The following is a 14,004-nucleotide window of genomic DNA, read 5'->3' as shown; positions in this document are numbered from 1 at the left end:
CGGTATCCGCGGGTAGGTGTCCGCGGTGCGGGCTCCGTGTCCCCCCCGCACCCGCCTCGGTGCTGATTGGCTCGGCGGCGCCGTGACAGGCCGGCCCCCGCCCGGGGCGGCGGCGGCGGCGGCAGGGGCGGGCGCGGGTGCCCGCGTGTGCGCTGCGAGCCGGCGTGTGCGCCGGTGTGTGCGCCCGGCCGCCGGGTGTGCGGGAGAGCAGGGAGCGCGCCGACGCGCGGGCGGCCGCGGCCGAGCCCAGGGTGCGCGGCGCCCCCGCCCGCCCGCCCGGCCCGGCCATGGCCCCCGCCCGGGGCCGCCTGCCCCCCGCGCTCTGGGTCGTCACGGCCGCGGCGGCGGCGGCCACCTGCGTGTCCGCGGCGCGCGGCGAAGGTGAGCAGCGGCGGCTGGAGGGGCGGGGGTGGCCGAGGGGCCGGGGGCGCGGCGCGCGCAGCAGCCGGAGCGAGCCCGCCGAGAGGCTCAACTTCCTTCCCCTCGACCCCAGTGCCCGAGGGGCTGGGATCCCTGGATCTGGGTGGGGAGGGGTGGCACCGCGAGACACCCGGGGTCAGGGGACGGAGCGCCTGGGACAGGGCTGGGGGGAGAGGGACCCGAGGGCTTGAGGATGAGGGACAGAGAGGCACGAGGGACAGGGGGACGGGACTCAGGGGTTCGGAGCTGGGGACAGGGAACTGCGGATCGGACACTGGGGATGAAGGGACCGGACCGGAGGACGGCAGACAAGAGAAGCAATGTAGGGGAGAGAGGAGGCAGGGCAGGGCACGCGGTGGGGCAGAGGACAGAGGGACCCAGGATGCAGGGGGAGGTTCAGGGGGCTGAAGAGAAGCGCCGGGCGTCCAGGGATGGGGACCAGGAAGGGAGGCAGGAGGACCAGAGAACAGGACCGGGTCTGGGGGAAGACCGGCGTGAAGGGCAGGGAATGAGGGTCTTGGAAGTGGGCTGGGCTGGAGGGCTGGGGGTGGGGGCGGAAGGACAGCAGCCAGCCCCAGGGGAAGCAGCTTCCGTGGGCGGTGGGGAGAAGGGGCCCGGGAGGAGGGGGCTGAGCAGGCTGCAGACTGACTGAGGTGGGCAAGGCCAGAGGGCTGGGTCTTGTCCAGGGACAAGGCTGGGGAAGTCCGGTCACTCCGGGGGGACGCAGGATGAGGGTGTGGGCTGAGCAGTAGAAACCAAAAGGATCTGGGAGGGGATAAGGGAAGCCGGGAGGGGGCATCTGTCAGGCTCCCCCAGCACCTAGGGCTGCACACCTACGTGAGCGTACACACACACACACACACACTCACCCCTTATTCCACCGGGCACCCCAGGTCCAGCTCAGGACGCTGCCCTGGTTTCTGCTCCTCACCCGACCCCTGCCCAGGACCCCTTCTCCTCTTGCAGCTCTGCCAGGAGAAGGCCTGACCCGGGGCTCTGTGCAAATCCTAGGGTTCACAGCCTGGCTCCAGAGCTGCATCCTCAGCCTGGCAGGATGAACTCCCAGATTCCAGGGAGCTCCAGAGCCGGTGTTCCTCATCCATGCTTAGACACACCACCAATCCACCCCTCACACACGAGCAGCTCACAGAGACACAGTTGTACCCACAATCACACATGCACCAGCAGCCACGTGTTGGGATTCACACAGAGAGACACAGGCCCGCAGAGACTCATGTGCGTGGACAGCCCCCACACCCCTATAGTCAGATGCACAGAAGTGCGGCCAGTACACAGGTGCATGCATGTGCATGTAAAGATTCGTGCGTGTGAAAATATGCACATTGTGGGCAGACACCACATGTATGAAAAGACCCTCAAACTTGCATTCGTGTCCCTAGAAATGCATGTGCACAGCACCAACACACAAAGATATATATAAACTCAACCACCAATGAAACGGGCCACGCAGGGAGCAGGGACCAGAGCAAGGGAGCTGAGGGGTGAGTAGGGAACGGGACACAAGGGGCCTGGGAGGTCTGGGAGCTGTGGCCTGAGCACAGTTTCCTCTGGGTTGGATGCCCAGGGGAATTCTGAAGGGCCCACAGCGAGTGCCTGGGCATTGGGTGGTACAGCCCCAACTCCGTGCTTCAACCCTCTTCTTTGAGGAGGATCCAGCACCCTCCAGAATGCCAGACTGGCAAACCCCAGATCCACCTAGGAAGGAACTTTGACCCGGCTCCTGAGCAGAGGGCAGACTGTTTTGGCCTGGGAGAGAGGCTGTGTCCGGAGAGGGGCAGCAGTTGGGGAGGAGGCAAGGTCACCAGGAGAGGAAGTGGGGGACGTCTGTCAAGGGTGGGAGGGAGGCAGGCAGGCCTGGTGCCAGGGCCCGGCCACACCTATTTGATCAGCACAGCAGGGCGCCCCTGCCTGGGCACAGGTTACCCTCGCAGGTCCAAAGGTCCTGGGTGGAGACCTGGGGCCTGGGTTCCACGCAGGACAGCCAGGAGTCTGTGCGCTGGTGCAGGGCCAGGACCGGACGGGGGAGACTGTGGGAACTCAGGGAGGGGACTCTTTCCCCAGTGGGGGTCCTGCAGAGGTGACAGTGCCCCCAGGCTACCCAAGTACCCTGTGCCAGGTCCCTCACAGGGCTGGGGACGGACCTGCACCTGCAGGGGTGCCCCCGAACCCCACCAGGCTCAAAGCCCCTTATCACTCTTTGACGTGGATTATCCACCAATTTGGGGTGATCTCCGAGGCATTCACATCCCAGCTGACATCCCCTGGCCACCCCGAATTCTCTAGCCTCACCACCACGTGCCGTGTCCTCCGGGAATGTAAATCAATTTAAGTATTAGTCTCAGCGAAATGGAATGGGGGAAGGTGACGGCACGGGAGGAAAAAAAGAAATCGCATAATACCTTCCTCAGTCAAACAGGAAAGGCTTAGGAATTATCTGTGCTTCTCAGAACAGGGGAGGGACCCGTTTGATCCCCCAGAACAGGCCGGCAGGTAGGCCTGGGAGGGACGCCTGCAGACATCTGGCTGATGAGGAAACTGAGGCACAGAGGGGTTAAGTGGTTGCTTCCCTGAAGGCCCTGAGACACCGAATGTCCAGTTCTCCATTTGCAAGTGGGGAGATGGGCCCAGAGAGGGTCATCGACTTCCCAGGGGTCACACAGACCTATAGTCCAGCAGCGCAAGAGGACAGAGAAAGCCCGGCCCTGGTGAGCCAAAGCATTGGCCTCTCCAAGGGGACTCAGGTCCCTGCAGGAGAGGCCTAGCCCTGGACTTCCCTCCAGCCCTGTGAGACCTCCTGTGGGCCTGGAGCCTCCTGTGAGAGACCTCTGTGTCCCCCCAGGAGAAGGGGACAGGACATGGGGAAGAGGGGGACAGAGAGAGAATCAGGGAGGGGATGGACAGAAGCTGGTCTGGAAGGAATTGGAACAAGCAGGCTTGGAATCTGGTCGCTCTTTCTGAATCCAATAGAATCGACTTTTGATTTATCTTTGGATTATCTGAGCCCCCCCTCCCCCGCTCCCCGCCTTGGCTGATTGATCATGGCTGATTGATCATGGGGATTCCCAGAGGGGAGGGAAGGCCTGGAAAGTGGGGGTCTGCAGGCCTCTGCCTCTAGAGTCGGGGTGATCAGGGGGAGAAGTCCCAGCGGCCCCTGGGTGGGTGCAGGTCTGAGTTGTGTCTGGGCGGTGCTGGCCCAGGGGCCCTTCAGTTCCAAGACCCCCATCTGGGATGTGGGGTGTGGCGGGGGAGCCTACAGGTCCCTGTCCACACCCCTCCTCCCCACTCCCCAAACTCAGCCCGCTGGTCTGGGGTAAACTGCAGCGCAGCCCCTCCCCCGCCCACCCGCCAGCAGGAGGAGAGAGCTCCTGACCCAGTTTTCTCGCCATTGCCGGGGAGGGAGGGAGGCGGGAAGGCTTCTTTGCCGGCCGCCCTGGCGTGGGGCCGGTTCGGCTTGGGGAAGGGAGATCCTCCTGCGGACGTTGCCTCCATCCCCTGGTCCCACCCGGCCACCCCCCCGCCCCTGGGGGGGATTCCAAGCCAGAGCTCAGAAGGCCCTCCCTGGCTCGGCAAGTCCTTTTTCCAGCTGGCCTCTGGAACACCCCCAGCCGTCGCTGGGTGGGGAGAGTGAGGGGAGGAAGAGGAGGAAAATCAGCGCATGAGAGCATCCGCACTCCCAACATTTCCTGATGACACTTGTCTCCATCACTGAGGGGCAGGCGCAGAGCTATACAAATCTCAGGCCGGAGGACAGCACCCACCCTGTCTTCGGGAAAGTTCCAGGAAGGCCCATTTTAACCCTCTGCGGCCTTCCTAAGTTAGCAGATCAGGTTGGTTGGAGTGATTGCTGGCTGGGAGAGGTGGGTAGATAGAAGAGAAAGGGAAATGAAAGCTGTGAGACTCGGAGCCCAGACTCCTTTCATCAGATAGATCAAAGGCAGCAGGGGCCCACATTGGTGAAGGGACTTACCCAAGGACACACAGCAGCCCTGATTTCTTCCCAGTTTGGTGCATCTTTATCACCTTAAAGTGAGTGATGCTCACTGCTCCTAGGTACCAAGAGAGAGGCAGGGGCCAGGACTCAGGAAACAGGAGCCAGCTTTGGTGAAGCATGGGGTCCAGGCGTGCAGTTTACTGTCGCCCACCCTTATGTATCATTATCCCCATTTTACAGATGAGGAAACTGAGGTTCAGTGAAGTGCAGGTCACCGGCTACCAAGTAGCTGTATTGAGATGTGAGCCCAGCAGTGTCTGATTCTAAAAGCAGGTTTTTTTCTTACCCTGTTCTTGGTACTTTGCAGGATCCCCTTCAGGGGTCTGGCTTAGAGTAAACTTGCCTTTTGGGCCAGCACTCCTTTCTCTGCCACTGTGACAACCCAGAGATTCCTGCTCCTCAGGCTCAAGCTGCCAGGGCTGGCGGCTTTGTCTGTGGTGCTCTGGGTGCCAGCCCAGGAGTCACACCTGTGGAGCTCCAGGCATCGTCCTGATCTTCCCTGAGGCTGAGTGTTTTCATCTGGAAAATGGGCAGAGGAATGAGCACCTTTCGGTGTTGCCGTGTGGGCCACAGATGAGGCACTGCAAGCTCCTCTAGCAGAGCCCAGCATACACTACGTGCTCCCTGTGAGGCAGTGCTTCCTCCTCCAAAGCCCTCCATGCCCAAGGACCTCCTCGCGCCGAGGACCTGCTCGGTGCGAGGTGCCTTTTGGGGACCCTGGTGATGGGAAAGCTGGGTCCAGTTCTCTGGGTGGAGGTTTGACTTACAGTGCAAACATCAGTGGGTGCTTTGGAATGCCACCATGTCCTGTAAGTGGCCCAGGGTCAGGTCATCTTCACAGCCCCCTGTAAGGCAGGCATTACTGTCACCCCATTTTACAGGGGAGGAAGTGGGGGCTCAGGGATGGAGGAAACTTGCTCAGGGACTCACAGCTCCCAGCTGGCAGAGCTATGATTCAGATCCAGACCTCCCGGACCGCCAAGCCCAGACCTCTGGCATCTCACTGCACCCCCCAATCGAGGCAGCCTAGCACTCGGAGAAGACTTGAGTCTTCTGGGAGGTGAGAAGATTATATTTTGTGGTGGTGGAGGAAGGCTTCAGGAAAGAGCAAGAACTTGAACTGAGCCTTGAAGGCCAGTGAGGTGAGAAAGGACCCAGAAACTGGAGCTGGAGTGTTCGGGGCTGAGAGCAGGCCAGTGTGGCCAGGCCACCCTGGTCCTAGGGGACTGGGGAAGGGGGGCCCAGGGATCTGATGTGCTCTTATCTTCTTTTCTGCAGTGAACTTGCTGGACACGTCCACCATCCACGGGGACTGGGGCTGGCTCACGTATCCGGCTCACGGGGTGAGTAAAGGGCAGTGGGGCCAGTGCTGTCCCTCTGTGAACAGAGAGGCCGTGATGCCCAGGTCTTATCATCAGGCAGATCAAAAGAAAGCAGAGGCCACGAGAGGTGAAGGGACTTACCCAAGGATGCACAGCAGTCAGAGACAGAGCTGCTGACTTCTTAAATTTAGCGCATGCAGACTTCTGGAATTCCAGAACCAAGTCCGGGGCCGGCTCCCCCTTCTTCCAGTCTGAGGCCTGAATGTGGTATTCTTACATCTGTGTCCCAGGCCCATCTGGCCTCCATGGTGATGCTGGGCTCAGCCCATTAGATCCCTGTACTCACAGGTGACTCCCTTCTGCCCTCCTGGGGCGTTGGCATGGTAACCCCGAGTGTCCAGAGCCAAGGATGCACTGCCCGGTCCCCACGATTCTCTTAAATCTCAGGAAGGCAGGGTGGTAAAGCCAATGCAACCCATGAGCTTGGTGGGACCATCCACAAGCTGAGTGTCCTTGGGTCACCACTTCACCTCCATGAGTCTCCGTCTCCCTGTCTGTAGAATGGGATGAGCACGTGGCAACCTCTTGGGGTTTGCTGGGAGGGTTAAGGGAGATGACACGTGGTCTTGGCACCATGCCCAGCACAGGCCTCCATTACATGTATTATTATCATTATCATTGTCATTAGTGTGTATTATGGCTATATCTCACATAAATTTCCTCCTATAAACATGATCAGAAACACACACATGCCCACCATAGACACAAACATGTCTGGTACCCATAACTTCTTTCGTGAACACTTCTGCTTCCATGGCTCCGGAGACAGAGTGATCATAATATTAATGATGACAATGACACTGAGCTGATCTTTGAGTATTTCTTTACTCTGGGGTAAGATTGTAATCTGGGCTGTCTGGGGACTGTGACTGGGGTCAGGACAATCCCAGCTCCTCTCTCTCTGGGGGTCTGGTCCCCAGGTGGAGGTAAGCTGAGTCTGTTGTCATCAGTCCCCATGCACCAGGCTTCAGGGAGTTGAAGGGGCAGACCAGGGTCCCTGAGAGCCAGGAGGGACCCCCTCTGTGCCTCAGCACGGCAGCCCTGCCTGAAGACAAAGGCTGGGCCCTGGGAGTGTCCCTTTACCCCCCAGGGCCTCAGCCTCTCCCCTTGAGGGGCTCTTCTGTGTGTCCCGCCTGGCTGTCTCCCGGGGTGCTCATGCGTGTGAAGGGCTTTGGTGCAGGGAACCGGCTCTGCCAGTGGCAGGGGCTGACCCAAGAGGAGGCGACTGCCTGGCTGTGGGCTGGGTCAGCGTCTCCTCTGAGACTCAGCAGCTGGGCAGGAATGGACTTGAACCCCTGGTTGGCGCTGGATGTCTCTGTCCCTCTGTCCCACTCAGAACTTAGGACTTGGTTTTTAGGGTAACAAGAAGTAGGAAGGATTTTAAGCAGGGGTGCGTGGTGAGAAATATGACTGGACTTTGCTGGTGATGCAAGGTTCTTTTGTTTGCGGGATGCTGTGAAGAGTAGCTCGGGGAATTCCCTGTTGGTCCACTGGTTAGGACTCCGCGTTTTCACGGCCAAAGGTGCAGGTTCAGTACCCGGTTGGGGAGCTAAAGATCTTGCAAGCTGTATGGCACGGCCAAAAACAAACAAGCAAAACCCCCTAAAAAAAGAGTGGTTCAGAGTTACTCATTTCGCTTGAGAATTAGAACAAATAACTTATATTCACATAAAGTGAAGTCGCTCAGTCGTGTCCGACTCTTTGCGACCCCGTGGACTATAGCCTACCAGGCTCCTCCATCCATGGCATTTTCCAGGCAAGAGTCCTGGACTGGGTTGCTGTTTCATTCTCCAGAGGATCTTCCCGACCCAGGGACCAAAACCAGGTCTCCCGCATTGCAGGCAGACACTTTACCGTCTGAACGACCATAGAAGTCACATAGCTCTTAACAATTTGTGGGCGTTTTCTCGTTTAATCACCACTACTAATCCTGCAAGTGGTACAGCCATCCCATTTCACAGATGAGGAAGCCGAGGCTCAGAGCAGCGAGAAAAAATCTTTCCACTGTCAGGCAGGTTTCAAGTGATGGATGCCAGCTCAGATCTCTGGGCCTGGAGCCCTCACCGAGTCCCTGTGTCACCTTGTGAAGGGCTGGGAACCGATCCTGCATTATTTACTGAAACAGGGACCACCTCCTCTCAGTACGGGGCCTGGAGATGGGGCTTGCCCAGAGGAGAGAGAAAGCCAGATGAGATCTCTGTTTCCAAGCTCTGGATCTTGAACCTGTGCCAAGCTGGCAGGTGAAACATGCAGGTGCCCTGTCCAGGGGGTCTGGGGAGGGGCCTGGGAATCTTTTGTTGAATAAGTTTGTAGCTGGGTGGAGGTTGATGGTCCCTGCGATTCCATCCATCCTCTGATTCTGGAGTCTGTTAAGCACCCTGGGTACAAGGGTCATCCATGACTGTCTCCAGCATCAGCAAGTTATCAGACCATCAGGCAGGCCGCATAGCCTAAAGCCAGCGGTGCTGGGTCTGGATGAGCCGGTGCTCTGCAGCCTCTAATCAGCATGACTCAGGCCAGTCCCTTTACCTCGCCTCCACCTCCTCGTTTATAACACAAGGATGATCACAGAACCTGCTCCCTGCAGCTGTCATCTGAGAGATGATGCAGGAAAAGGACATTGTACCAGCAAGAAACCAGATGCTCTGAGAGGTTAAGCGTCTGTGCTAAGATCTGGGGAGTCTGGCTCCAGAATTCATGCTTCTAACCAGGCTGCACCCCTCTCTTCGGACCCCTCCGTCCATGCACTGGGTCGTGCTCCACCTCACCTGGTGAATTAACAGCCACTCGTGAATATTCCTTTTTATTGTCTCTTGATCCTCAACAGCCCCTGGAGTAGCTAAAAGGGGCAGGTGTTAGCTACCTCGGTTTACCTATGAGAAGTCCAAAGCTCAGAGAGGGAATGTGATCTGCCCAGGGATGCACAGCTGGTTTGCTGCTTTCGGTTCCTGGAAGGGGACAGAGTTCCATAGGGATAGTGGGGACGGGGGGCGGGGGTGTGGTATGTGCCAGGGGCCAGAGAGGCAGCTGGGGTGGGCATGGCACCTGGCATGGAGTGGGGGTGCCCCAGGTAGAGAACAGGGCTGATTCTGCCCTTGTACCACCCGCCAGGAATTTGTGCCACTCTCTGTGTTTGCGGCAGCCCCTGAGGCTAAGCCAGGCCTTTGGCCCCGCTCGGGCGGCTGGAGCAGACTGGGATCGAGCTGATTAATTTATCCGGGTCCCTGGCAGGAAACAGACAGTGAGCGGCTGGCTGGCTCTTCGGTGCTCCATTAACTGTGACAACGACTTTAACCCCAGATGTGACACAGTGCTGCCCAGAGCCCCGGCTGCAGAGTGGGGTGCAGCATGGGGGCCCTTCTTGGGGTGGGGGGCATGCAGGAAGCATACAGTCTTTCAGGTGAGGCTGGCACGCCCTGGTCTGCTTCCCCAGGGGTCCCTGGAGGCAGGCATGGGGGGCTGGGATGATGGCAGTCCAGCATCATGTCAGTCCCCTTCAGGGCCAGGCCCAAGCTAAGCACCGGGCAGTTTTTTTTTCCGTTCATCCTCTCAAGTCTCACTGAAGTGGGGCCTTTCTAAGCCCCTCTTACAGATAAGCTGGCTGGGGATTGAGACCATATAGCTGACCAAGATGAAGTCAGATCGAGGGGTTTTTGTCAGGCAGGGAAGACTCAGGATGCCCCAGATCCCCACTCTAGTGCTTGTGGGACAGCTCGGGACCCTGCTGATTCTCAGAGCACAGTGAGGAGTGGTCTTTGCTTCCTCCCCCCTCCTCCCAAACTCCCCTCCCTGACCCCTGCTTAAGCAATAGGGTCCCTAGTTCAGAGACAATACCCACAGAGGCCCAAGCGAGATCACGGCCCTGCGTCTCTGGTGCACCCAGGACAGCGACCCCAGAGCCTGTCTCCTCCGTCCGCCCTTGGCCCCCAGCCCCTCCTCAGAACCCTGAGGAATCCACTGAACTCAGCCCAACAGCGACTACTCCCGGCCGATCAGCATTCTGCCGCTAAGGAAGCTGGGGCCCAGAGAGGAGTGGCCATTTGCCTAAGGTCACACAGCCAGTTGAGACTGAACCCAGACCTCTCGACTCCTGTTTCATTTCTCAACTCTGTGTCTTCGGCTTGGCTCTTCTGTGTCCAGACTGGGCTTGCTGAACATTGCTGGCCTTTGCCAGCCTCTGCTAGGGCTCTTCTCTCCCACCGCTGCAGGAAGGTCCAGCCTCAGCCCTGCAGGAGGTTTTGCCACAGCCTGAGTGCCCACAGCCTGAGTACCCACACCCTCCACACTCTATCTGTGAGAATGTGAGGGGCTTGCGGGGAGAGAGTATTTCTTGTGCAATTCTTTTCATTAGTTCAGTTCAGTCGCTCAGTCGTGTCCGACTCTTTGCGACCACGTGGACTGCAGCACACCAGGCCTCCCTGTCCATCACCAACTCCCAGAGTTTACCCGAACTCATGTCCGTGGAGTTGGTGATGCCATCCAACCATCTCATCCTCTGTTGTCCCCTTCTCCTCCTGCGGCAAAATACACTTAACACAACATTTGCCATCTTAGCCATTTGTGAGCCTCCAGTTCAGTGGCATTAAGTCCATTCACACTGTTATGTGACCGTTACCCCGTCCATCTCCAGAATGCTTTCATCTTCCCAGACTGAAACTCTGTATCCATTAAACTATAATAACTCCCATGACCCTCTCGCCTCAGCCCCTGGTAAGTACCAGTCTACTCTCTGTCTCTAGGAACCTGAGGTGAGCGCCTCATACAAGTGGGAGCATATAGGACTTGTCCTTTTGTGCCTGATTTAGTTCACGCGGCATAAGGTCTTCAAGGTTCCCCCACGTTGCATGTGGCACGTGTCAGAGTTTCCCGGTACCCCGCTGTATCAGTGGGCACATGCTGTTTGTCCACTTATCCAGAGGGACACTTGCTTTTCCACCTTGGGGCTGCGATACGCACGGGTGTGCAAATCTCTGATTGTGTCCCTGCTTTTGTTTCTTTCGGGTACACACCCAGAAGAGGAACTTGTGGTGATTCTATGTTTAGTTTCTTGGCATTCACTGTTTTCCACAGTGGCTGCGCCAGTTAACATTCCCACTAGCAATACACAGGGTTCCAATTTCTCCACATCCTCGCCGACCCTTGTTATTTTCAGTTGCTTTGATGATAGCTAATGGGTGTGAAGTGGCACCTCACTGTGGTTTTGATTTGAATTTCCCTGATGCTTGGTGACGCTAAGCATCTTTCCACCTGCGCTTCAGCCATCTGTGTATCTTCTTTAGAGAAAAGTCTGTTCACGTCCTTTGCCTGTTTTCTAATTAGGTCTGTTTGGTTCTTCGCGTTTGAATTGTAGAAGTTCTTTATATATTCTGGATACTAATCCCATATCAGATACGTGGTTTGCAGGTGTTTTCTTCCCTTCTGCAGGTTGCCTTTTCAATCCGTTGATTGTGTCGGTGATGGTCACTGGTTTACCTCTGAATCAGTGACGCCTGGCTGGCACCTGACACAGAAGTGATCATACTCAACTTTCCCGCAGCCAGGGCAGCCCGTGGTGGGGGCAGAGGGAACATCACACACAGCAAGGCAGAGGAATCCATCCATCAGACAGTCACTCAACAAGCACCAGTTCAGGGGGTGCTGCTGAAGGATTTGAGGCCAGGGTACAACATAGCTTCATGCAATTAAAAAGATCTTTCTGGCAGCTGATGTGAAAACTGGAGCGGTGGGCTCACTGACTTCCCCACGCAAGTCACCCCACTCTGGGAGTGACAGAGTAGCTGTGTAGAAACGAGGTCAGAGCTTTGTGGCTTTGGCATCAGTTCCAGTCCTGGCGTCATCACTCACTAGCCATGTGACCCTGGACACACGGCTCTAGGTCTGAACCCCTTGGTTCTGTGAAAAGGCAACAGATAACGCTTCCTCAGGATGTCCCCGGTGGCTCAGTGGTAAAGAATCCGCCTGCAGTGCAGGAGATGGAAGAGACACAGGTTTGATCCCTGGGTCGGGAAGATCCCCTGGAGAAGGGAATGGCAACCCACTCCAGTACTGTTGCTTGGAGAATCCCACGGACAGAGGAGCCTGGTGGGCTACAGTCCACAGTGTCACAAAGAGTCGGACACGACTGAGTGACTAATACTCCTTCCCCATAACCACGTGTGGGGTGCTTGGCCTCTTGATGGCTGACAGTCCACTGGAAGGTCAGCCCCTTGAGGCTGGAGAATGTTCAGTCTTCTTTCCCAGACCTCCCCTAGCACCGTGCATGTGGCTTGTGGCAAGAGAGGGCCAGCCGCTGCCTCTCGTTTCAGCCGGCTGTGGTCTCTCTGCCCGCAGTGGGACTCCATCAACGAGGTGGACGAGTCCTTCCAGCCCATCCACACGTACCAGGTATGCAATGTCATGAGCCCCAACCAGAACAACTGGCTGCGGACCAGCTGGGTGCCCCGTGACGGTGCCCGGCGTGTCTATGCCGAGATCAAGTTCACCCTGCGGGACTGCAACAGCATGCCCGGCGTGCTGGGCACCTGCAAGGAGACCTTCAACCTCTACTACCTGGAGTCGGACCGCGACCTGGGCGCCAGCACGCAGGAGAGCCAGTTCCTCAAGATCGACACCATCGCGGCCGACGAGAGCTTCACGGGGGCCGACCTGGGCGTGCGGCGCCTCAAGCTCAACACGGAGGTGCGCGGCGTGGGGCCCCTCAGCAAGCGCGGCTTCTACCTGGCCTTCCAGGACATCGGCGCCTGCCTGGCCATCCTGTCCCTCCGCATCTACTACAAGAAGTGCCCCACCATGGTGCGCAACCTGGCCGCCTTCTCGGAGGCGGTGACGGGAGCCGACTCTTCCTCGCTGGTGGAGGTGCGGGGCCAGTGCGTGCGGCACTCCGAGGAGCGGGACACGCCCAAGATGTACTGCAGCGCCGAGGGCGAGTGGCTGGTGCCCATCGGCAAGTGCGTGTGCAGTGCGGGCTACGAGGAGCGGCGGGACGCCTGCGTGGGTGAGCACGCCTCTGCACGGTGGGCTGACAGCTGGGCTCAGTCCCGGCAGGGCTGGCGGGGGGTGGGGGTGGCAGGCAGGGTTGGCTCAGTCGGCAGGTGTCTGGGTGGTGCTCACAGCACCTGGGAGGAAGCATGAAGCCCTAGCGCTCCTGGGTCTCCAGGCCACCAGTGCGTGTGCTGTATGTGTCTTGCCGGGAGGGAAAAACACTACAGCCAGGTAGCTCCTCCGTGGGTGTTGTGCAGAGCTCCATCTCTGGGCACCTGTGTGACTGCGGTGTACTAACTGGGTACCTACTCGTGTTAGGGACAGCGATGGAACCTACCACAGCCGGCAGTATTCTAAGCGCTTTTCACGTATGAACGCATTTAATCCCCAAAGCTATCCAGTGAAATAGGAGCTTTTATTATCCTGGCTTTAAAGATAAGGATGCTGAAGCCCAGAGAGGGAAAGTAACTTCCCCAAGGTCGCACAGCTGGGAAGTCACAGAGCTGTGATTTGAATTCAGAAGTCTGTCTCCAGAGTCCAGACTCAGAACCACTGAACTGCCACGGTATTGAGGAGGGGGTGTCGATTGGAATCTGGGCTCGGGGTGAGCGCACGCGTGGCGTACAGGGGCATTGTGAAGATAGGCGGGCGGGGACAGCCAGGGTGTGTCCGGGTGCGTTGGGTGTGTCTGCCCGCGAGCAGGCGGAACTCAGCTAGAGATGTGGGGGAGGGCACAGCCGAGAGCCTCTGGGTCTTGAAATAGCACCTGTTCCCACAGGTGTTCTGCTGGGGTTCCCATGTCACAGACCAGGAGCAGGGCCCAGAGTCCAGGCTGTGTGCGTGTGTGTGTGTGCGTGTGTGTGTGGTCAGCAGACACGCATCTTGGATCGGTGCAGCCAGGCACCCCAACAGCCCAGGAACACCGGGAGGGCTGGTGAGCTCACACAGCTGGTGCCCCAGCTGTTACTGGTCCTAGCCTGGCTGCCCTCTGCCATCCCTTGATCTCCCCAGGGGCTGGACACATGGCAGGCCAGCCACTCAGCCCAGCCTGGTGAAGCCTGCCGTGGGAACCACTGGTTCTCCTGGGGAAGGAGATGTTCCTGGGTGGGGATCAGAGAGACCAGGGCCTGTGCCCCAGACAGCCTCGGGGAAGACTGGGATGGGGCCCTGAAAGACACTCAGAATATCCTCAAAGCCCTTAGCTGCTCC

At 58.2% G+C, this 14,004-nt stretch overlaps 1 protein-coding gene across 1 annotated transcript in view; it reads left to right on the top strand.

The window, feature by feature from the left end:
- The first annotated feature begins 287 nt into the window (after positions 1-287).
- Positions 288-14,004, top strand: part of EPHA8 (EPH receptor A8) — a 35,515-nt gene continuing 21,798 nt past the window's right edge. The window contains exons 1-3 of the mRNA XM_027520984.1: positions 288-381; positions 5,711-5,775; positions 12,145-12,808. Coding sequence (XP_027376785.1) covers positions 288-381; positions 5,711-5,775; positions 12,145-12,808 — 823 coding nt within the window. The remainder of the gene's footprint in view (positions 382-5,710; positions 5,776-12,144; positions 12,809-14,004) is intronic.

Source organism: Bos indicus x Bos taurus, chromosome 2 (genome assembly GCF_003369695.1).
Source record: "Bos indicus x Bos taurus breed Angus x Brahman F1 hybrid chromosome 2, Bos_hybrid_MaternalHap_v2.0, whole genome shotgun sequence".
Lineage (NCBI taxonomy): Eukaryota > Metazoa > Chordata > Mammalia > Artiodactyla > Bovidae > Bos > Bos indicus x Bos taurus.
The sequence above is the reverse complement of the archived record's forward strand: the minus strand, read 5'-3'. Positions and strand labels throughout refer to the sequence as shown.